The sequence below is a fragment of the Pelecanus crispus genome, chromosome 1, assembly GCF_030463565.1.
Source record: "Pelecanus crispus isolate bPelCri1 chromosome 1, bPelCri1.pri, whole genome shotgun sequence".
Classification (NCBI taxonomy): Eukaryota; Metazoa; Chordata; class Aves; order Pelecaniformes; family Pelecanidae; genus Pelecanus; species Pelecanus crispus.
In genome coordinates, this window is record NC_134643.1 from 16,799,944 (window position 1) to 16,824,642 (window position 24,699).

General features: G+C 42.3%; 1 protein-coding gene across 3 annotated transcripts; it reads left to right on the forward strand.

Moving 5' to 3' along the window:
* Window positions 1–9,476: 9,476 nt before the first annotated feature.
* Window positions 9,477–24,304, forward strand: DLD (dihydrolipoamide dehydrogenase). 3 transcript variants are annotated; one of them, XM_075709967.1, is made up of 14 exons: window positions 9,477–9,515; window positions 10,508–10,583; window positions 11,394–11,473; window positions 14,972–15,040; window positions 16,452–16,521; window positions 16,897–16,997; window positions 17,341–17,484; window positions 17,650–17,751; window positions 18,891–19,081; window positions 20,499–20,669; window positions 21,064–21,253; window positions 21,620–21,757; window positions 23,196–23,285; window positions 23,391–24,304. In XM_075709967.1, exons 1-14 carry the CDS (start codon window positions 9,477–9,479, stop codon window positions 23,454–23,456), a joined length of 1,527 nt encoding a protein of 508 aa, XP_075566082.1. In that variant the 3' UTR covers window positions 23,457–24,304. The 3 variants fall into 3 exon arrangements, with proteins under 3 accessions (XP_075566082.1, XP_075566104.1, XP_075566093.1); XM_075709989.1 differs by lacking the exon at window positions 17,341–17,484; XM_075709978.1 differs by lacking the exon at window positions 14,972–15,040.
* The last annotated feature ends 395 nt before the right edge of the window (window positions 24,305–24,699 follow it).

Below are 24,699 nucleotides of genomic sequence, written 5' to 3' on the forward strand. Positions count from 1 at the left end.
TAAAACTGGTTAATTTAGATGCTGATAACAGAAGACACTCCAGTCTGACTTGCACCTATTTGCATATAAGCTGCTCCACATCATCTTTTCTGCTCTGCAGCTGCTGTATTCTTGTTTCCAGTATTTTTTGGTTTGTTTTTTTTTTTTCATCTTACTGGCTCCTGGGCTCACTTCTGACTATGCTTTAGCATTCCTCCAGTGATGAGAAGTTGTCTGCAAGTCCATGAACCTGGATGCAAGGAGACTTCCCTACTGAAGAAGTCACAGGGGTAGCACAGAAGGTCTGTCCAGGCTCCTGCACATCTGGGTCCAGGAGTGTTGGCAGTAGAAGCACATTTATGCTGGTGTCCAGTTCAGGATTAGGAAAAGTGACTGAATTCAAGCACATGAAGTGCTTTCTAGGACACAGTTTAGAGTGAAAGAAACAATGCACATGTTGGGCTGGAGCGGGGCAAACCAAGCTGCCAGAAAGGAGTGCAGCCCTGCTGCGGGCAGGCGCGTGCAGTACCCCAAACTGCATTTCCAGGGCCTTCCCCTGCTGTAGGGCTGAGACCTGCCTCCTCCTCACTCCTGCCATCCCAGAACTGGCTGCTCTCATGCACTGAAAGCTGGAGACCCTAAACAGAGGGAAAACAAACCTTTCCAGACAGGTCCTAGCCCATCTCCATTTTAATGTGTTAATGACAATGAGACCTTGTGTTAAGATGTAGAACAGAAGACAAGGTGAAGTTCATATTTTTGGGTTCAACGCTTGTTGAGGCTGGCTGGGGAGGAATAGTAATTAACATTAGTTATCTAGTAAAGCTCTAAAGATAGCTCTGTGGCCAGTTTAGAAGAATTATATGATTATTGTTGTTCTTTCCCTTTGTGGCATTGGTATGAGTAATCTATCAGGATCATCTTCTCTGCCATGTGCACACTTTTTAAAAGTGGAGGTTGTAAGCTAGTACATGGTTTTGACTCTCTCTCTAAGTTACCTCTTCTCTTTCAGTGCCATTTCCAAACTTTCTGCCATAGATTTATTTTATTTGAGTTATTTGAGCACCTGCAGCCTTCTCCTGCAGTCTTATTGGGAGCATCTACATCAGTGTGTTGATTCAGAACACAAGTCCACTTTTGTAGCAAATCTCTTGATCATCTCCCATTCCTCTGCTTTGGGTTGCATGGTGGAGCAGCCTCAGACTGCATGAACCAGATTCCTGGGGATGGGAACGAATGGGAAGATGTGCTCCAGGGGTGCATCCAGGAGCAGCTGCAAAGGGGACTTCAATCGAGCCAGGCTACAGCTCATCCAAAATAAAGTAAAACACTGAAAAGTGGATTTCAGGTCCTCAGCACCAACTGCTTTGCTGTACAAATCCACTCCTGCTTGTATGTATGTTGTTGGTTTAACCCCAGCCAGCAGCTAAGCCCCACTCAGCCGCTCGCTCACTCCTCCATCCAGTGGGATGGGGGAGAGAATCAGAAAGGTAAAAGTGTGAAAACTTGCAGGTTGAGATAGATAGTTTAATAGGTAAAGCAAAAGCCGCACACACAAGCAAAGCAAAACAAGGAACTCATTCACCACTTCCCATGGGCAGGCAGGGGTTCAGCCATCTCCAGGAAAGCAGGGCTCCATCACAGGTAATGGTGACTTGGGAAGGCAAACGCCATCACCCCAAATGTCCTCCCCTTCCTTCTTCTTCCCCCAGCTTTATATGCTGAGCATGATGTCATGTGGTGTGGGATATCCCTTGGGTCAGCTGGGGTCAGCTGTCCCGGCCGGCTGTGTCCCCTCCCAGCTTCTTGCGCACCCCCAGCCTGCTCGCTGCTGGGGTGGGGTGAGAGGCAGAAAAGGCCCTGGCTCTGTGTAAGCACTGCTCAGCAGTGACTGAAACATCTCTGTGTTAGCAACGCTGTTTCCAGCCCAAATCCAAAACACAGCCCCATACTAGCTGCTATGAAGAAAATTAACTCTATTCCAGGCAAAACCAGTACAACATATTACATGTCAAAGCAGAGGTAGCTCTTGCCTCTGTGTGTGTTCACTCCATAATGCAAGTCATGCTGGGTTTAACCCTCATTTTTTCTGTATGTTTCTTTTTCCCTCCTTCCTTTTCTTATACTCATGTACAAGTAGTATCAGGCAACATTTGGCTTGACATTGTTTTACTACCTGCAAAATTACATTTCTTCATTGCTGAAACACCAACCCTTAGTGTGAGGACTAGTCCTATATAATTCTAGATTGTCTGAATGTTATTTAACCTCTTTTTTCTCTATCCTATGTATTCTAACGATAAACACAAAATGTATATATAAAGTTTTTGCTTATAGACTTTTGCCTATAGACTACAGGTAAAGGCCCCCAGGTTGGCAGGACTTGATGAAATTCATCCTGGACTACTAAAGGGGTCAGAGAAGCAACCTTTGACTGTCTACAGAGACCTGGAGAAGGACAGGACATTGGAGTCTTGCTGGGTGCAAAAGGAATTACTTTATTTTTAACTGAAGGAGAAAGGAGAACCAAGGGAATCCGAGACTACTTCAACACTGTTATATAAATTTTAGCACCTTGAAGATAATAAAGAGATAAGCAATGATGAACAGACATTTTTAAAGAACAAATTGTATCACACTGGTAAAACGTTCTCTTTCACACAGTAACCAGCCCAGGGTAGATCTAGAGTAGATGTGAAACTTTCTAATGATAATGATACTAGAGCTGAGGAATAGACAGCCAACAGCGTTGTAAAATCTCCTTGAAGCTCCTGAAGAGCAGGTTAGCCTCAAGGATGGCTGGGCAGGTGCTGAGAACAAGGACCCAGCACCCGTGTTCCAACTTGTGCCCGTTGCCTCCAGCACGACGTTTTCTGGCACTGGGGAGCCCAAATTGGCTGCAGTCCTTCAGGTCTCTCCGTCTGCCGGCTACGCCTTCGTGCATGCAGCCCGGGAAGCTGCTGGCCGCCTTTGCTGCCCAGGCACATTGCCGGCTCATGGCCAGCTTGGTGCCCCCCAGGACTGCCAGGCCCTTCTCTCCAGAGCTGCTCTCGTGCCAGCTGGAACCCAGCCCACGCTGCAGCGTGGGGCTGGTGCCTCCCAGGTGCATGACTTTTGTTCTGATGTACTGTATTAACAGACTAGCACACAATATCGCAAGCAAACAGTAACGTTAACATAACTAATCTCTGTCAATTACGGTTCTTAAAGGGCAAGCTGCAGCACGGTGCGTGCACCTTGATTTTCATGGTGTCAGTTGATTTGCTGTGCTAGATCAGGACATTCTCCCATCCAGGTACCATACAGTGCTTAGAGCATTAACGCCGCAGTAATCTTAAATGCAGGAAATACGTTCTGTTTACCACCCTGTTATCACTGCGAAAGCTCCAAGCTGCACAATGACATTGTGCTTCAGGGAGAACTTTGACTTTCATAAAGCCAAGGTGATAAATGGGAATTTATTACTTGGAAGATTTTCTGTCTGAACACAGAAAATGTTCCTGACTCTTGGTGCAAAATTTCTGTTAGCTGCAAAACCCCCTCACTCAGGGGATTTAAAGGCCAGATCCTGGATTAGGAGAGCAGAGCACAAGAAAACCCATCCCCTGAGTAGAAGTGTGCCATTTCCTTGATTTAATACATAGCTCTTGAAGGGCGTCTGCCAGTTAATTGGTTTGTTATTTAGGTTTCGTTTTTATTTTAATTACCTTGTTTGCCAGAGCTTTTGGAGTCGAAGAAAATGAAATACTGCATAGTTACTGCATTTTTAATGGCCTTGTTTGGGGACAAAAGTGAGATTTTAGTTAACATAAAAACTTGTGTGGAAACTTTCCACCTCATTTTAGATTTGCACGTTTTCCAACAACAATAGAAACAATGAATTTTACAGGTGTTTAAGAAATACAAAATATTTGTAGCTTGGGTTTTGATTTTTATTAAAAACCTGAAAACTTGCCTGGAAACTTAAAACAAATGAAAGTACCTTTTAAATACCTTTTATTATTATTATTATTAAATATGAAAATTATCTGGCACTTTATGATCAGCTCTGGTATAAATGTTTGTTAAGAATTTTAAATGGGCAATGACAAATTGAGCACAGGAAAAGTAAAACATCAGTAATACATAATCCTATCCTAATTCTCATTGCAAAGACCTTGAATTATGGGCACTGCACAATTTTATCCTGCAGTGAATAATTCTTTTCTTTTGGGTAACCTACTAGAAATAACGCAGACTTTTTCCCATGTTCAAACCAGGCTTGGCCTCATCCGTAATCTCCTCTCTAGCTAGAAGGTCACAAATTTTCAGAACTGAGTAATGTACAGGAAACAGAATTTTACAAAGTACACCAAGTTACTGATATGTAAAGCCACTCACTGCTATTGCAAAATAATTAGTACCCAGGAGGAAGTCAGATGGAAGGAAATTGGAGGGAGGGACATCAGACATAGAGTTCCCACTTTCTGCAGCTCAGACTTGATGAAGTTAAGCAAACTGATGACTAAAGGGGGATTCATCTCTGCCTCCTTTGAGGAGCAGCAGCACAGTTGTGTCCCTGGGATGCCCAGGGCAGGACCCAGCCGAACTGCCTGAGATGCCCAACTAGCACCCAAGTTCTCCATGCCTACGGAGGCACTCCTTCATAAATGGGGTGAGCTTTTTTACCCACCAGCTTTGACTACCTCGAAGTCAGATGTTTAATGTAGGTCACCCGGGCCCCCTCTCTGTTCAGCGGATGGCAGTGCCAGAGTCAGCTGTTGGAGGGCAATCCTTCACACCCACCTTGGGACAAGATGAATAACCCTCTCAATTTGCCAGTCTTTCTGCATCTCCCGTAGGAGCCCAGAAGACTAGCTTTCTATTAGAACTGCTAAACCAGATGTCCGACCTTGACAGCTGCAGTGAGGTGAGACAAGTCCTGCCCTGACTGCCTGCTTTCCCTCTATAATAAAAGCAGAAGCAGGAATCCTTGAAGGCCCCAAGGAAGATTGTGTTGGCCTTGGTGCATGCATATAAGATAAGCAGACAGGTTCTCCTGGGTGCTTATTTTCAAAGGCTCCTGCTGACCACCCGGGGAATTTAGGTACTTGCTTTAGGAGGATGGCTTTACTAGGTGCCTAACATTTAAATGCAAAGAAGAGTCACTCCCTCAGGTGAGGCAGCTGCATTGCACCTCACGCACAAGCCAGCTGCCCGGGGCAGGGTGCCGGGTGTTTAGCCCTGGTATGTGACGAGGCCTTAGGTATGTCATAGTTACAGCTTGCACTGATGCCCTTTTCTCTGGTCACCATGTGGTGTGAGAGAACCCAAACGGGTCCTGCCACCAGACCCAGCTCTGGTGCCCTTTGTAGGGTCTGGGACTCCTGTCTAACTTCCCTTTGGCTCGAAAAAGCAGCGCTTCAGCCTCCCCAACTTCCTGCTTGCCTATGTGTGCTCCTTCAGAGCTCCAGCTAGCAATGTCCTGACCACTTAACTCTCCTGAAAGCGTTTGGGAGCCACAGATCTTTGTAAAATACCTGCAGAACAGAGTACATGCCAGGACTTCTGATATGCTTTCGAGACACTTGTCCTGCCTCTTCAATGAATGTGAGGTATGCTGCTGTTTTGCATCTGGCCCTGTCCCACTTGCCTTCCTCCTTCCTGATTATCCCATATTGCCCACATATTGGTGCAGAACCTCAAACAAAGGTCATGGACTTGCTGTAGCTTTCTCTCCACTTCTCTACTCATCTTGCTTCAATGCCTGAGTGATAGGAAGCTTTTGTAAGCAGAGCAGTAAACTGAGCAGTTTGGAAAGCAGTACAGTACCCTGCTTTGGACAAGGGTGCAGAACAAAATGCCACCCCGTCTCTTTCTGGACATACCTTACCCTGCCATGGTGCTCACTCTCACTGAACAGAGGAGTTTACCAAAAGGATTTACCAGAGATGTGAAGAACCACCTGAAAATGTGTTTTGTGAAATATGGCTTTGCAAGGTACAAGACACTGATGGTCACCATCCAATCCTTGGATGCAGTGTGGTAGGTCTTTCAGTTCTGTTTTCCCAAGTCAGAGCCAGTGTAATATTCTCTCCAGATTGATAATTTGACAATCTTGATGTGTACAAATAAACATGTGTGCATAGGCATATATGTAAAAATGCCATTTGTAATGCAAGAAAATATTCGGTATTTCAAAGAAATATGATGCTTTAGGGTTTTAGGTGTACTTCTTTCAAAAACATCCCGGCAGACCTCCATTAGCCTGTGCAGTCATGTTGCCCTCTGTTGACTTCAGTATGTGCCTGCAGCTTTCCACCTCTAGCTCCAAGTCAGAGCTGACTCTTGTTCGCAGGGCAGCTAACCAGAAGACTTCACGATGCAGTTTATTTTCCTGACACAGAATCACAGAATGGTTGAGGTTGGGAGGGACCTCTGGAGGTCATCTTGTTCAACCTTCTGCTCAACCTGCTGCTGGTTGCCTAGGACTGTGTCTGGATGGCTTTTGAGTATCTCCAAGGATGGAGCCTCCACCACCTCCCTGGGCAACCTGTGCCAGTGCTTAGTTGCCCTCACAGCACAAAAGGGTTTCCTGATGTTCAGAGGGAACCTCCCGTGTTTCAGTTTGTGCCCGTTGCCTCTGGTCCTGTCACTGGGCACCACTGAGAAGAGCTTGGCTCTGTCTTCTTCGTACCCTCCCTTCAGGTATTTATGTACATTGATGAGATCCCTCTGAGCCTTCTCTTCTCCAGGCTGAACAGTCCCAGCTCTCTCGGTCTTTCCTCACAGGAGAGCTGCTCCAGCCCCTTCTTCATCTCCGTGTCCCTTTGCTGGACTCTCTCCAGCATGCCCATGTCTCTCCTGTACTGGGGAGCCCAGAACCGGACCCAGCACTCCAGCTGTGGCCTCCCCAGTGCTGAGCAGAGGGGAAGGATCACCTCCCTCCACCAGCTTGTGGTGCTTTGCCTGATGCAGCCTGGGAGCCTCCCTTGCTGCAAAGGGATATTTTATGTGTACTAACGAATGCAATAAAAAGCAGGAGCGTGCCCAGGTACCGTAACCTCAGTGTTCGTGAAAGGAGTGCCACAACCAAAGAAAGGTGAGGTAGAGTCTTTCCAGGAGCCATAGAACAAAAAGCACTTGGGTGATCGTCGTTTACAGCTGCCACAGTCCTAAAGGCATTCCACTGAGGATCTGATCTTTATGGTCTTTGTTATTCAGAGATGTAAAACCTGAAGAAAATATTTTAACAGCCTCCAAATTCCAGCAAAGTCCCCAGGAAATGTTCGGAAAGGCAGTCCCAGCCACCACGACCCCAAGTGACATGCAGTTAACGGGCAAGGCTGTTCGGAGGTGACTGCCAGGCCTGCGGCAAATGGGACGGAGGGGTCCAGCCCTGCAACCCCCTGTGCCCCGTTGTCTCCCCACTTCCCCATCCACCAAGACACGCTTTGATGCTTTCTGCATTTCTCCATGTCCCCTACACCCTCTCCCTACTCCTGGGTCCCGAAGCAATTGCGACACAAGTCCCATTCCCTTCAGTGGCCAGGGTAATCATCAGTATCTTCTCAAATTTGAGAAGACATCATGGTGCAGCGTGAACCTGTGGCTGAGCCCTCTGGCTGGGACACAGGGAATGCAAAGAGATGCTGCGTCTCTGCTGAGATTTCCCCATGGGGCTTTCCAGCAGCTCTGCTGGGGATTCGGCTTCACCCCTCAGAGGGGGACGGGGGTGGGCAGCCATCTGCTCGGCCCCGTCCTGTTCTTGCACTTGCTGCCCAGATGTTGCACTCTTAGCAAGACATGAAGTGCCCAAAGCGCGCCCTTCAGAGCCCCGACTCATTTCTTGTCGCAGAAGATGGTCTTGTTCACTGCTAGCGATAATAATGAGCTCATGGCATTTAGATCTACATCTGAAAAAAATTAATTTCCTCAGAAATACTCATGCGCTGCTGAGCACTGCCTGTGCAGAGGGGAGGGCTCCGGTACCCTGCCGCGCACCGGGGCTGGGAGGCCGGGGAAAGGCCGTGGGGAATTAAAACGTGTTGGCGGAGTACTTTCGGTTAGGTACAGCTGGATGATTTTTGCTTTTTATTCTCTTTGGTCTGCTCATTAGTGAGGATGGGAGGAAATGATGGGGCCATGCTACTTTCTCTGCAAGAATCAGGGACTCCGGGATGCTTTCTCATTAGCCAGCCTAAGAGGTAGGGATTTAAATGTAAAAATATCAGGCACATCCAATCTCCAGTGCTGCCGGAGGTGCAATCAGAGAAATCCCTATGTAGAAAGACAGAAGAGGAATTCTGACCACTGAATATGGCCTTTCATTTTGAACCCAGGGGCTTTCATGCATTGTTATTAAGTACTGGTGCCTTCATTAACTAATGCACTTTCAAGAGACCTGACTTTTATTAATGGGTGAATTGCTCTTCTCCCAGGTGGTTATTCTGAATAATTCAAGTCTGCTCTAATCAGAAAGCCCGGCATTTATGAATATTATGCCTCTCTTCTAAGGGATCTCCAAAATTTGTGCTCAGTGATGTGCTTCTCTGTATGGTAAATAACAGAACACTGCCACCTGATGGAAACCTTGATTTTATGCAAGAAATTAGAAAGTCCAGAAAACTTGACAACTCTTTTTCGCAGAAAATAGTTTCACTTTCGGGCAAGGTGGGCAATCAATATTATGAACTGTGTTGCATATTACTTACCTAAAGCCACATTTAGATGGTTTTCCTATAAATTGAACAGAATATTGCACCTGTTCTAAACCAGGTGCAATTCAGTGTAGAAGGAAAACGGTCTTCCCCTCCCAGGCAAGGAAGGATTTAGGTTTTCAAATACTGATGTACTGATGTGCTGAAGTGCAAATAACAGAGGACCGTGGGGCATGCACTCTTTTTTCTAGAGAACAAACAGTCTGGAAGACTATAAGTAGCATAAAATTAAACTGTGTCAATTATTAAAAAGTCTCAATATTCTAGTTTGGCCTTTTCCCTGATTAAATAAATTGAAAGCAATTGTTCCAAGTCACTTGAAATTCTTTCCAAAATGGAATATCTTAGATTTCATATCTTTGAATATTTAAAAACTGAATTTATGTGCAGTTCACTGTCATTTAGACAAAAGAGGTTCAATTCTGAAAAACTGAAATATTTTCACTTTCGCCGCCTGTTCCCAAATTTTATTTTGGTTCATTAGATGCGGGTCTGCGAGCTGCTCAGCGTGACCCGAACGCTCATTTCAGTGCCAGGTGAGGGCTGCGGCCGGCTGTGCAGACCCGCCCTGGGCGCGCCCTGCCGCTTTAAGAGCTCATCTGCATGGCCCCGCCCCTCCCCCCTCAGGCCCCGCCCCCGGGCCCCGCCCCCAGCGCTGTACCAGGCGGCCGCCTCCGCCAGGGGGCCTCGTCGCGCGGCGGCGCCCGCCCCGCCCGCCGCCCCCCGCCCCACTGCGCCTGCGCGAGTCCGCGGAGTCCTTGGAGCGGCGGCCCGGGGGCGCGGGCGCGGGCGGCGGCCATGCAGCGCTGGGGACGCCTCTGCTGCGCGCTCGCTCGGGTACGGCGCCGGCGGGGGAGGGTGCGGCCGCGGGGCGGGCGGGGGGAGCCGCGCCGGGCCGCGCCTGGGCGCTCGGGCCTGGGCTTTCCTCACGCCCCCCCCCACCCCGCGCCGGCAGCGGGCGTGAGGGCGGGCGGAGCCGGAGCCGGAGCAGGCGCTCTGGGGCGGGCGCGGCGGCTGGCGGCCGCGGGGCTTGGCGGCTCTTCCCTCCCTTCTCTGCTTTCGCCTCGGCCGCAGGGAAGGGGAGCCGCGCCTCGCCCAGCGCCGCCTGGGCTCGGCGGTGCCCGCGGTGTCGCCGGTTGCGGCTGCCGGGGAGGTGCCCGGCCGCCGGCCCTCCCGGCAGCGGGGGGTGCCCCGGCCCCGCCGGCGGCTCCGGCCCGAGGGAGCGCCCGGGCGGGGTGGGCAGCGAGGGCGGGCGGCTGTGCGCACCGCGGCTCTCCGAGGGTCGCTTCCCGCCCTTCGGCCATTGAGGGCTCCAGAAACGCTTCCGGGGCATCCGCTACTCCAGTTACAGGATGACCGGCCCGTGAGGTGCTTGTAGAGCCGTGCAGTGCTGTCCCATTGCAATTAAAAAAATCTGGCCCTCCAGAAGCGCTTCTGCGATGACGCCTGCACACGGGAGGTGGCCAAAGAGGGTGGTTGTGGAACAAGACGGCTCTTCATAAACTCCTGCGGGTGTCTTAATTCATGTCATTAAGTGGTTTGAAAGCCCTGTGTGAAGGGGTTGAAAGTTTGCATAGAGGCAGCCTGAGGCGAGGCTGATGTGCAGCCAGGTGCAATGATCGCCTGAGGCTGCAGAGCAGGTAAATGGCAGTGACTTCTGCCTCCTGTTCCAGTCAGTGCCCTCCGTGTCTGCTTCAGACATGTTGTTTCTCTTTTGGTTAACTGGTGGCTGTAACTGTGTGTTTGTCTGTGTGTGGTTGAATGTTTTCTTTTCTTCAAGGGTAGTCTTCAACTTCCAAAATTAAGTTTTTGGTTTTTTCCCTTTCTAGAGGAGCCATTTTGATCGAATTCATCATGGTCTCCAGGGAATTTGTGCAGTGTCACAAAGGACCTATGCTGACCAAGGTAATTAATTGTGAAGAATTTCTTTGGACAAAAAACCCAACCGAACTGCCCCCCCCCCCCCCCCCCCCCCCAAAAACTAAAGCAGTGCTTCAAACTCAGAAATCAGTCTTCCAGGTGACTGGAGAATCCATGTCAGCATGGAGATTTAGATGAAAAATAGTGGCTTATTTGCCCTATTTGGTATCAAGCTAAAGCTGTAAACAGGAGTTGAACCTTATCTAACAGTGATGGTAGTTAATATTCCAAAGGAGACTGTGGTTACAAGATATGAATTAGGTACAAAGTTCATAGCTTCTCCTGTGTTCATAATCGATAGAGGTTGCGTAGATATCTATTTCAACCATATTTTCTCCTTTAAAAACTACTGATTTTATGGCATTCAGTAACCATTTATCTTTTGCACTAAACATCAATAGAAGCTATGTTGGAAGAATGTTATAGTAAACTATCCAGACATCTTGGGTTAAGTTCTTAAAAGATTTATAGCAGGATGGATGGTTTAGACAGAATTCAGTTGCCTCGTTTCATTTTACATTATTTTCCCTGTAAAATTTAAGACTGGTTGGTTTTTTTTGCAGAGTGAATACCTCTATACAACCTTTCCTTTTGCCCAGAAAGTTACTCTCAGATGTGAGGTGGAGTTTACTTACCTAAACCTAGTTTATTAAGTTGCATAATTTTTAATAGCCATTTTGCTTTTTTAAAAAAAATATTTTTAAACATGAATTGTTTCAGAAATGATAAACTGCTATTCCTGCAGAAAAATGTTAGTTGCTGAAACAAAAATAACTCGGATGTTCTCTGTTTCAGTTGATGCCGATGTCACAGTTATTGGCTCTGGTCCTGGAGGGTATGTTGCTGCTATCAAAGCAGCTCAGCTTGGATTTAAGGTAAGATGAGACCTCACTCAGCAGAATACTCATCTGGATGAACTTCAAAGAAGTTGTGTTGATACTGAAAAACTGAGATTCTTCTGTCACGTCTTGGGCCACTGGATGCTGTTGACATGTCGATAATCTTTCTTTACCTTGCTTACCCAGACGATACAGACATTGAAATGGAGATGTGAAGATACTACTGTCTATAGCCCTGCTAGGCTACTGACGAAGCTGCTCAGGACAGCTTGCTTTTGATTGGAAGTGATAATTGAGGTGGCTTATACTCTTGTGGAAGAGAACGTGGGAAAAGAATGCTGGGAAGGAATTTTTCTTCCAGTAAAGAAGGGGGGGGGGGGCACGGAAATGAGACACTGACAAAAAGGCCACTGAGAAACTGTCCTGAAGAACAGACAGAGGGAACTCAAAAGAGGAAAAAACAATATTCAACTGATGTGTTTTTTCAATGCGAGTAGAGGAATTCCATTGCCTTGTGAGAATTTTAGAGGTGAAAATATGTCTGTAGAAATACTAGTCTCTAGTTTACATTTATTTATGTTCATCTCTGTTGTCTTTGAATGCCTTTTGAAAGAGGCAACTTTGATGTGTGCTAATGATGTGTCATTGTAGTATTCAAAAAACGGGTAGACGTGGCACTTTGGGACATGGTTTAGTCTACTCTACCCTTAATTGATTTAATTGGTTTAGTGGTGGACTTGGTAGTGTTAGGTTAATGGTTGGACTGGATGATCTTAAAGGTCTTTTCCAACCTAAATGATTCTATGATTTAATTGAGTATTGTGAGAGTTATATGTGTATAATGCATTTCAGATTTTCTAAACTTAGGAAAATACGGAGTGTGACTTCAGCTGGATATTTTTTTACCTTCACTCCTTAATATGAGACCAACTTACTCTGTTGGCACTGCACTAGCCTTCTCTTAATTATTTTGAAATCTGAGAAAGTGATGCTATCAGTCTTAAGTGTGTTCCTGCTGGCTGATATGTCCCAATGCTTCTGAACTAAGACACCTGGACTTCATGACAAAAATGAGTTGATTAGTCCACCTGGTAAGGACAGGACCTCCTGTTGATGAATGGAGTTCCAGTGAAACACTGGTTTGATTCCATTGATGAGAAGGAGATGAAATATTTTCCATCCCTGTTGGTATTGACCTTATTTTTGCTTGGCTTTGCTTTACTGATTTGTATTCTTTCTTTCTTTATAGATATTGGCATAGCTTTATAGCAGTGGGCCTGACAGGATAGTGTGTTTAGAAAGGGAAATGTTTGTGGTTTGGGGGTTTTGTTTTCTTTAAAGAAACACTGGAACAGGGACCCAGATAGCATGTAGTCTTCAACCTTGGATATTTTCAGAACTTGGCTGCAGAAGGCCCTGAGCCACCTGATACATGTTTGATGTTGACTGTGTTTGGAGTGGGAGGTTTGACCAGATGGCTTCCAGAGGAGGTCCCTTCAACCTAAACTTTTCTGTAATTCTGAGTGGTGTCCCTCATTGCTCATTACTCCCACAGCTGGCTTTCAGTGATGTCTCTTTGGGTATCTTTCAGCCTTTTAATGTGTAGCTGTACCAAAATATAAATGTTTGATATTCCATTAAGAAGTTTTACATCTGCCTGTGACCTAGTGCAGATAATTGAGCTGTCTTTATCCATGTTCATGAATTTTTTTTTTTTTTCTTAAATACTCTTGCTTTTAGGTGTATATTGTTACTGAGCTATTGGTACCTGAGAAAAAAGGTGCTCAGTGCTACAGGTTGTAATTGAGATTGAGGCCTTCTGCTATGTAAGTTCATGTTTGTTTATTCTAAAGCCATTTTTTATGGCCAGATGCCAGCTTTTCTTGGAGCAATGCTGTCCGCAGGTCCTTCATATCTGTGATTAACAATAGGATACCATACACAAAGAGGTTGAAAAGTGCCCTGCATTCTGTTTTTCATCATGGCAAAAAATAATTTTCTTGTACTGCTTTACAGCTAGTCAGAGTGGGCGAAATATTTGGATGTGCTTGTATGTGTCACCTGTAGCACAGAATAAACATGAAGAATTTTTATCCTGACCTTGAGGAATGTAAGGTGATGTTTTCATGAGATGGGCAAAAAGATAGATTCTATAGTGACACCATTCATGGAAGAACCTGAGTGTGCTCTCAACTACTGAACTTTAACCTTCAATTTTAGTGCTATGTGTGCTAGCACAAGCATTAAGTCCTTGTATTACCGCCACAGCATCCCGTGTTACTGCCCACAATATTCTCCAGGCATTGGCTTTTCAACAGCTTTGCTTGGCCTTGTTGGTGAAGTTGATGTAAAGTGGATGAGGCAGAACCTCCTTATCAGGTAAAGGTAGGAGCAGCCTGGTAGTGTTTGATCCATAGTGCAGCTTTTAAAGCCCTTGGATCATTTTTTGTGCGTTCATGTGCTTAAAACAGGAGGAAGGGTAGCTGGGGAATCAGCATGTATCAATGTGTTTCTGTGATTTGATACGGTGAATCCTGCTCTTCGTGTTACCATCACCTCTACTTTAGCACAAAAGCAGCAATGTAAAAGAAATGATGAAAGGCTTTCCCCTGGGTAGTCACTTCTATCAGCAGATTGGCGCTCTCAGTATAAACCAAGGAACTGTTATTTTGAACATGTGTGCACCTTGCAAAGAAGGAGATACCAGTTCTTTTGCTTCTGTAAAAAGGGTTTACGATACTCTCTTCCCCCCAAGTGATCTGTTCTTACTTGAAGTTTTGTCAGTTTTTTTTTCCTTTGCACACTTTGATGTTGGCAAGTTGATGAGAAGGAGATGAAATATTTTCCATCCCTGTTGGTATTGACCTTATTTTTGCTTGGCTTTGCTTTACTTGATTTGTATTCTTTCTTTCTTTATAGATATTGGCATAGCTTTATAGCAGTGGGCCTGACAGGATAGTGTGTTTAGAAAGGGAAATGTTGTTTGTGGTTTGGGGGTTTTGTTTTCTTTAAAGAAAAAATTGCTTCATGTGATTTTAACTTGTATTGGTTCATTTGTCTGGTGTTTGCTTGAGATTACTTGTTTTTAGGAATCTTTGCATGATTTACGTTTTTAGGAATCTTTGCATGATTTACGTTTTTTGCTTTTTGCAGGGTGGAGTTTTTTTAATTGTAAGAGGAACATCTTTCACAGAACTGAGTGTTGTATTTAATTGAGGCAACTTTGTGGATTTTTGAAGTGGAACAACAGCACTTGCATGAAATAAATGGGGCAGTGGGGAATGTGGCTCTCTTCTGGTAGAGAATTTTGTTGCAAAGAGCCATTTTGTGGTTTTTAAGTTAGGAAAAAAATGAGGGAGAGAAAGTCTGAGCCACAAAATAAATCTAGGAAGGAAATCAATGAGACGCTTGTAGAGGAAGAGTTATTAGGTAAATGCCTGGTCTTCGTCATTAATTCTAATTTGCCAGATACACTGTAAGGAAATGGTGGCATAGTATTGCTAAAAAGTTCTTTTTTCCCCCCTTCTTCCTCAGACTGTCTGTGTAGAAAAAAATGAAACCTTAGGTGGAACCTGTTTGAATGTTGGATGTATTCCATCTAAGGTAAGCGTACATAGTTTGTCATAACTTCATTAAAAACAATAGTCATTATATGTATCACTTGAGAAACTCCTTAATTTTTTTCCAAGATTGACATACTCAAAAATGAGGTGTAGATCAACACCGTGTTACTTTGAAAGTTTGGAACTCTGCTAGGATCTATTTAACTAACTTTTCTTCTTGAGTCTTTTTTTTTTTTTTTTTTTAAATCCTTTGAAGTTCTTAAGAAAATACTTCTGAACCCATGGCTAAACTCAGATGCCATCCAGAATTTTTTTTGAGTGGTAATAAATTTCTTAAGAAGTGGATATGTGAGGCAATAACAAACTATTTGAAAATTCCTTTCCAAAAAGCCACCCAAAATAATACACTGTGCATGGAATTTTTTTCTTTTTTAATTGCTTTAGTCTTAATTGGTGGCTGTGTCTTCAATAATATTGGATGTTACAGATTCAAGGTTGTGACTGTTATGTGAAATGGGCAAATGAATTTTAAAGAGTGAGAGTTGATAAGACTTATTAATAAAAATGGAATTATGTTATTGACATTAGTTTCACTCACGCATGTGTATATAAGACAGGTATCCCAAAATGTGCTTTGAATGTTTTACTGTGCCTGCTTTCAGTCTGCGCAGACTTGCGCTGTTGTCCTTGAAAAGATACCAGTAATTTCATGTTTGGGATGGCTATAGTGAAAGACATCATTTTTCTTACCAAGATCCCTCCCTAACTATATTGCTACTTCTAATCGAAATACAGTTTTAGAAGTTCTGCATTTCAAGCTGCTGATTTATAAACATCGTTATAAAAACTATTCTAAGTTTAATTTTGAATTCTGAATGTCCAGTGACCTGAGCTAGCTCTAAACCATCTAGCTTCAGCTCAACTAGCTATGCAGTTGTAGTAACTTTAGCACAACTCCTCAACTACAAAATTTAACTTGCATACATCTACACGGGCTAAAATTTTAATGGGAATTTCAGTATAGATTTTCCTCATCCAGTTTTTCTGTATCCTCTTCTTCTTGTCAGGTAACATCTTGTCTGAGGTAATAAGGAAATTCTCCTGTGAGTCAGTCAGAATCATCTTTCTTTCCTCTCCTTGAAGTCTGTTCCTATTATTTTAATCCTCAGTGGAGCCATTCCCAATTTCTCTGGTGAAATGAGCAAAAAGGATAGGTGTGAATTTAACTATTTTCTGTTTTTATGTTAAATATGTAACTTCGTAAAACACTTCAGTAAGAGCTACTGTGTACAATTTCTGTGTTTGAAATACACCTTTTTAAATATGTACGTCAGACTTTCTTAATAGTGAGAATGTTTTGCAAATAACATTGGATTTTTTTTTTTCCTGATAATGTAATAAATCAGTCATGAATCTATGTCCCAATTCACATTTCTATGTGTGTATTTTAGGCCTTGCTGAACAACTCGCATCTGTATCACTTGGCCCATGGAAAAGATTTCGCTAATAGAGGAATTGAAAGTGAGTATGAAGAGCAGCTTGCCAGTGCCTGTTAAAATAAATGGTTTCCATCAACAAGCAAATGTAATCATTCAAATCTGACTACTGTAGTTTTCTGGTCAGAAAACTTTTTAGACTTTTAAATAACATCCTTTATCTGTCAGTTGGAGAGATAAGGACATGTCTGCTCCTTGAACCCTGAATCCTGGACAGATAAGTAATATTTGAAAAGTGTAATGCTGCTTTTTAACATGGCAGTTGTTGAATGTACCCGTTAGCGTTTAGTAGGCATTCAACCCATCTTACTGTGTCAGAGCTGTTAACTGTGTTTAGGTTAGCTCCTTCAAATAAAAACACTGCAGTGCTTGATAGAAGGGGGTTTTTTTTTATCCTTAGTTACAGGACTCCGTTTGAATCTAGAGAAGATGATGGAACAGAAGAGTGGTGCAGTGAAGGCCTTAACAGGTGGAATTGCTCATCTATTTAAACAAAATAAGGTTAGTTTGGATTATATACTGAGGTATATCCATGATTTTTTCCTGATCTGAATTTCTTGGTTTTTACGCTTTTGTATTCTTGCCACTTAAATTAATTTGAGTGACTGACTTGGCAAGGGCAGAATTTGAATGCTTCTCTTCTAGGACATTTTTAAATGAACAGTTCCTTCATTCTTAATCTACTTAAAAGAACAGTATACAATTACTTTGTGATTTGTACCAGATGGTAATGCAAAGGTACGTGTTAGCAGCTTCTCTAAAGCAGTAGTGAGATTCAGGTTAAATGTAGTGTAACTTATATCAGTAATTTGAATCTGAATTTACTGTGTTCTGATTACTAAAGGTTGTACATGTATCTGGGTTTGGAAAAATAACTGGCAAAAACCAAGTTACTGCAACCAAAGAAGATGGCAGCACACAAGTTATCAATACAAAGAACATACTTGTAGCCACAGGCTCAGAAGTTGCTCCCTTCCCTGGGATTACTGTACGTATTTGAAATCTTAATGGTACTGTTTTTGAATGTGTAATATCCACATAATTTAATGTGTAATAATTTTTTGCATCCAATTGCACTTCAGCATTTGTGTGCTTTATATATAATGTATAAAAGAGATTGTAAATCTCCCTTTGTGGATTTCTTTGTCACTAGATTGATGAAGATAATATTGTGTCATCCACTGGTGCACTGTCACTGAAAAAAGTTCCTGAAAAGATGGTTGTCATCGGTGCAGGAGTCATTGGTGTGGAACTGGTGAGAGGATATTTAAACCACTTCGTCTTTAATTTATAAAGGAACAGGGTGTTATTTTTGTGTTACATTTGATTGTGTTGCTGTGATTTAACAAAGTTTGGTTGAGTGAGTTGTAATGAAACTGTTCAGTTTCAGAAACAGCCTGCTAGCTTCCTTTTCTACCAGAAAAGCTGGGACAAGTGTTTGTAGGATCAGTACTCCTGCAGCTGGTTAGCTAAGCAGAGGAATGAGAAGAACATACAGGGCCTCACGTATAGTTTTTTGAGGGGGGTGACTTTTGCTGAGGTTTGTACCTGCTCTATGTATAGATGAGAGAACTTCATTTTTTAAGGGAAGTTAATTTTCATTCAGAAATTCTTGTGTGTAGCAGTTAATCCTAAGATATTTTTATGTGATACGATTGTACACTTTCTATCTAACAACCAAAGGAGAAGAGACTTTGTAGTTCATCTTGGCCTGAGTCCTTTTGCCTCATACCTACATGGTTCAAAAAGAATGTATATTTGCTGGTCTTGGAACTGCTTGAAAATGTGTACATCTGCTTAGCGGTTGCTTAGCCTGCTGACCATTAAGCAGGGAAAGAGTAAGCAAAGTGATAGACTGTGTTGGATGGATGTAGGTAACTGCAAGGTAAATAGGGTGTATATGGGGTTTGTTGGTGAAGCTGATGATAGTGGTTATGGTTATAAATACACACAGAAGCAGCAGTGGTTCCATTCTGTTGCATAAAATTTCCTTAATGTGCTATTTTGATTTAATCTGTAGTAGTATTAGAACACCAATTTCTTCTGGGTTTTCTGAGCTACATTTAGCTTCTTTGATTTTGAATTTTTCTATACCTATAACCTAAAAAATACCTAATTTATACTTAATTATTTTGTTAGCTATTTCTCTTTAAAAGCTTAATTCTGTGAATTCAATCATTGAAGTTTTGGGTATGCAGACAAGCAGTAATAAATCCATTTTTTGTGGAAAGGCTGGGGAAAGTTGGTACACTGTAACATTGGTAAAAACTGATCCGTTTGCTGTTGTGTGTTGTCCTGCTTTTGAAAAGTTTACAGTTTGTGGTAAATACTAGAGTAAAGAAATCTGAAGTTTGCTTTTAAAAAAGTTTTTTACCTATATTGTTGTGACCGCAGGGTTCAGTTTGGCAGCGTCTTGGTGCAGATGTGACAGCTGTTGAGTTCATGGGCCATGTTGGTGGAATGGGAATTGACATGGAGATCTCTAAAAACTTCCAACGTATTCTTCAGAAACAGGGACTTAAGTTTAAACTGAACACCAAAGTTACTGGTGCTACCAAGAAACCAGATGGAAAAATTGATGTAGCGTAAGTGTTTAACGTAAAACTAAAGGAATGCCATGTATGTTCTTCCTCCCAATCCATCAAACCGATTTAAAAATACAGTGTGATATTATTTTTTTAAACAGGAAAAAATTGATTTAGGATGAAACTTAATTCTTTAGTGAAATCTAATTTTTATCCTGTATTGTAACTTAGCTCATAATTTTGGGTTTATTGAGTCCTAGATTGCTTATACAAGAGAGGTTCCATTGACTTGAGTTGAAGGCATGCTAGTATAAAACCAGTGTTGTTATAGTGAGATCAGTAATAAAAACAGAATTCTAAATCATTCTTTTCATGGAAGATCTTTGCTTCTGGTATAATTAACATAAATATCGTGATTGTTCACACAGTCATTTTCAAGCCATTAATTCTTGGCTGCTTACTGGAAGGGTTATTTTGTCCATACCTCCTCTTGTCTTAAAATAAGTGTGGCAGAGATTTTATTGCTTTTGAGCAGAAATAAATGAAACTGCACGTGAGTGTCTTTTAACGTCCATGCTCAAGCCCTTTGAAGACCTATAGATGAACAAAGCAAATTTGCTTTGTAAAAGTCCATAGGTGTACACTGCTTCTGTTCTTTCTTGTTAATGTATTCTCTATGCAGAAACTGTAGTTCAAGTTTAAGAAAATGCTTAATGTTACTTACATAAAGTTACTTACATTACTTACAAAATTAAGCTTAAATCTTTTTTTCCCTGGAATCTTAATATGGTGACCTGTATTTGCTGTATTGCCATACCTCGGGATAGTCTGTCCTCCACCATTGTAAAGGTCCTAGATTTGGGCTTCTTTATGTACCACACTGATGCTGGTTGGATCTCTCATGTAGCCTGTTACTACGCTTAGAGTTTCATTTCGGTTCAGGAGTATGCTTTTGAAACACACTTCCTGCTTGTCCTCACTTACCATGCATGTTCATTTGCTCTCAGAGCACATGAACTGAACTTCTTAGGGGTGCAATTAAACACAAAGATACACTTGAGGGGTGCACCTGAGGCAGGGCAGCTGCTAACAGATGTTTGGTTCTTGGGCCAGAAGGTGGCTTGCTCAGAATACATGGCCCTACCCTGCCCCGAAATATATAGAGTTTGGATGTCGAGTACTCAGCACCAATTATTTTGCTGTACAGATTTGATCCTGTCAGGTCATGCTACTTGCTAGTGGATATATACCCTGAATTTCTGTATCTAAGAGTTGTTAACAAATACAGTAAGAGTTATTGTCCCTTCCTTCCTCTTCTCAGCTCTTGCAAGGAGAAGCATGGGGCAGGCTGAATGCAAATGTTTTGGATGCCAGATCCAGCCAGTAGGTCACCATCTGGATCATTTTAGTTACTAGTTGGAGAAAAACAATGCTGAAAGTTTACAGCTTAGCATTTTTGCTACTTATTTTTCTCCAGTGTTGAAGCTGCTGCTGGTGGCAAGGCAGAAGTAATAACTTGTGATGTGCTCCTAGTTTGCATCGGTAGACGTCCTTTCACAAAAAATCTAGGTCTTGAGGATATTGGAATTGAACTTGATAAGAGGGGGAGAATCCCAGTCAATAACAGATTCCAAACCAAAATTCCAAAGTAAGTAAGACTAAATATTTTTTACTTTTGTTAAGCAGAACTCTTTTTGTAAAAGCTTAACCTACTAAAGCACTTTTTAAATTGCAGAATATAGCTTTCTCTTCTGAAAACTCAAGATTTCTGTGTATTTCAGGAACTAAAGATTTTTAGTCAGCCTTTGAAGTTTCGTAATTTGAAAGTCACTGTGTGTATTTCATGTCACTAGTACTTCTTGAAGGGTGGTCATGCTGTGGAAACTACTCTTTTATACTTTGTATTTCTTTTGAAATTTAGTATTTTAACCTGTTTTGATTAGAGTTTTCAGTAACGTTTCAAACTGACTATTATATAAAGTAGCCTAGGTGTGCTAGGATGTTTTTAAACAGTGTCTTATTCTGTTTCATTGGTCTGATAGCATCTATGCTATTGGTGATGTAGTTGCTGGACCTATGCTGGCCCACAAAGCTGAGGATGAAGGCATTCTTTGTGTAGAAGGGATGGCTGGGGGAGCAGTTCACATTGACTATAACTGCGTACCCTCTGTGATATACACTCACCCTGAAGTGGCCTGGGTTGGCAAATCAGAAGAACAGCTGAAAGAAGAGGTACTGTTTGTTTTCTTCTCGGACAAAACTGGTTTTCCATCTTGGTGTGGCTTCATTGTCTAGTAGTTTAGCTATTTTTTCCAGGAGAATTTCTGCATCTGAATTTTTTGCTTAGGATGTATGATTGAGTGATTCCCTCCTGCATGCCACTCTCCCAAGGATCACAGTTCTCTTCAATGACTTCTATTCTGTGAAGTTAATATTGTTCATTTGCTAATGAATTTTTTTTAATACTCCCTTATACCCCTTTTGGTGGTTGTTCTTATGCATTGCTTTGTGTGTCTTATGTGTCTTTTTTATTGCTTCTGCTCTTAGTTATATTATTCTTGTTGGTCATTAACTCAGTAACACGCATCTGTTTTGTAGGGTATAGAATACAAAATAGGGAAATTTCCATTTGCTGCAAACAGTAGAGCAAAGACAAATGCTGACACAGATGGCATGGTGAAGATACTTAGTCAAAAATCAACGGACAGGATGCTGGGCGCTCACATTCTAGGCGCAGTAAGTATTGTAAATTGTGCTGCTGTCTTGGCCTTGTAAGGGTCTTGTATTTAGTGCTGCACAGTTGCAAAGTAGTTGTCAAATTAGGAGAAGTGGTGCTTGTAAAAAGAAGGAATATTTGAGTCTACCTTAGTCACCTTTACTTACTGTTCTCTTCTGCAGCCCTGCCCTCCTTCCCACTTTTTGGTTACTTTGGTGTTAGACCCAGTATTTTTGTTCTCCCTAGAATTGCTAGGGTTAATTGGTTTCTCTTTTTTTTTTAATGAACACTGCCAAATACTCTAGAGAACAGCAGAAATTGTTGACTCAAGTTCTGCAAGTTGAGGGAGCTGAACAGAATGTTGCTTTTTCATTGATATTTTCTTCCCCCCCACCCCCGAGCTTCAGACTTCAGCAAAACTGGTAACATGCTGCAGTCACCAAATCTGGGGTCAGTAACTTCGGGAACTTTGATTAAAAATCCCTTGTAAAGATGAGGAAATCAGAAAATTCTGTTTGGGAAAAAGATCGTTCTCCACTGTCCCACACATTCCAAAGTTAGACCCTAATTGCCCTCTGTTTTGTTTCTTAGCTTTAAATAACCTTTTTTTTTTTTTCCTAAAGATGTATGCAGAAACACTTCCATGCATCTTTTTGTACAGCTTGCTTTAAGAGAAACACTAAAACTGCTCTCCGTTTTCCTGGGAAGGAAATTTTATTCCTATGAATGGATATACTGTCAACACTAGTGGACAGGCTTTTGTTTCTGAATCCAAGTCTCGTAATTTCTGATAGAAAATAACTAGTGTAACATCTTATTATGTATTCCTCTCACAATGCCAGTCACTTAAAAATCAACATACCTTAAAGGAAGCACAACTTAGCTTTATCAGTGTGAGACAGACTAATTTTCTTCATTGGGAAAGGGCTGGGGGAAAACCTTATGATTGTGGATCTGAATGCTAAAAATGTAACAGGAGATTTCACTATTTTTGACTCCTCAAAGAAATGTTCTCTGAGTAAACACACATAAATACAACAAATAAAAATGAGGGTGCAGATGTAGTAACACGCTTTTGTCTATCTATTTAACTTCCAGGAGGGTGCTGAAGTTTTGGGGAGGTTTCAGCAGTGATAACATACACTGTAGCTTTGAGAATGTGGGTGTCATCTGAGCAGTATCTTGTGGTGGAAAAATGCCCAGATTTTGCACAGCTCTCAGTAATGAGAACACAAATACTCTCATTAAGAATTATGTTTAGATTTACACTAGGCTTGAGCACAGTCACCAAATAGATTAAATACTTATGACTTGTATTATAACTAGCACTTCAGCTATGTTCTAATACAACTTCTCTTTTATAGCAAAAGGTGCTTATTTACAAGCTCTTAGTGATTCAGCAGAACCTGGACAACCGCATAAAGACTTGTGCTAATTACAAATACCATTAAATCACAGGGTGCTGGCGAAATGGTTAATGAAGCTGCCCTTGCTATGGAATATGGAGCATCATGTGAAGATGTAGCCAGAGTTTGCCATGCCCATCCAGTAAGTTTTTTCTAAACAGACTGTTGAACACCAGGGTTGCACAGACAAGCAATAATTACATGTAACTATTAATGACTTGTACCTTTTTGTGTTTGCTCTCTACAGACAGTGTCGGAAGCCTTCAGGGAAGCAAACCTAGCAGCATCTTTTGGCAAAGCTATCAACTTCTAAAATGAAAGAGCAGATCTTTGTACGTGTATGGTGTATCTCCAAAAATGGACGGTGGGCTCTTAAGGGAAGGCTGAGTCTGGGGATTTTAGGACTGAATTAAGTGCATCGCTTCATTTTAAACATCAAATATTTAAACAAGTAGAGTTTGGAACAAGTGGAATTATCCAGTCTCTGTAAATTAAATACTTAAAATTACATGTTTATTTACATGATGAATGTTGCAGAAAAACAGCCTGACAGAACTCTTCTCTTTTTCAAACCCAAACATTTTGCTGCTGCATGGGATTATCGGATGTGCTGGTCAAAACTCTGAAAAAGTGTCCAGCATATCTAGTGTTTTCTTATTTGAAGTAGTGATAGACTAAACCAGTTGAATGCTGGCACTTACAATGCCACTGGCACTTAAAATGCCACTGTCACTTCCGCACAAAAATGTGTTTCCTTCTAAAAGGATTAACTTTAGTATTTGACCTACTTCTTACATACAAGTACCAAAACTTGTTTTGACGTAGTAGTGTTAGGTTGTTGGGAGAAGAGGGGCTTGTGTAAATCAATTAAAACTATATTGACTTTTTAAAGAGAAAATTACTCTGTGTGTGTGTGTGTGATTCTCCACACATCATGTTTTCATATTGAAAACTCATCAGGGGAAAAATCAAGTGCTGATGGAGAAATGAAAGATTGAAGAAAAATTAATCTTACTGCTACTTAATCTTTTTTTGTTTTTAAAGCTTCTGTTGTCCAACTCTCTTAAACTTGAAATGCTAAAACTGGGTAGCAAAGCAGTGCTTGCTGTTAAGTGCTATGACGTGAGGGTTATTCTGCACCTTCCACACACAAGGGCTGCAGTGTCAGCTCCCCACACAAGACATACAGTCTTTTCTTCTGTTTTCGATTTTGTGCTCGCTCTCTGTCTTTTCTGTAGCAAGAGAGCTTAATAAATATTTAACATGGCTGGAGGGTGATCTTGGGTTTTGTTTGCTGATCGGCCCTTTCGCTCCTTTTAGTGTCTGGATTGTCGGATACGTGAAGAAACTCACAAACAAATGGCATCTTTGGAATATCCCTAATGTGCAGGGAATGTGCCCACTTCCAGTAGCTCATTTTAAGTTTTGTTTTGCAGGGTGCCATTTTGGTTTTATGTTAGGCTCTTCTGCCTTGAAAAAGACCTTAATATCTGCTGGTGTTGTGCATGTCCTTTTTCATTATGCCAACAGCATGATGGATGAGAAATGTGCATTCA

What these genes read in the sequence shown, in the direction of transcription:
- DLD (XM_075709967.1), top strand. Translation starts at nt 9,477, where the DNA reads ATGCAGCGCTGGGGACGCCTCTGCTGCGCGCTCGCTCGG. An exon ending in GAGTCATTGGTGTGGAACTG is followed by an intron (nt 17,752 to 18,890) that starts GTGAGAGGATAT and finishes TTGTGACCGCAG; the next exon opens with GGTTCAGTTTGGCAGCGTCT. An exon ending in GCGCTCACATTCTAGGCGCA is followed by an intron (nt 21,758 to 23,195) that starts GTAAGTATTGTA and finishes ATTAAATCACAG; the next exon opens with GGTGCTGGCGAAATGGTTAA.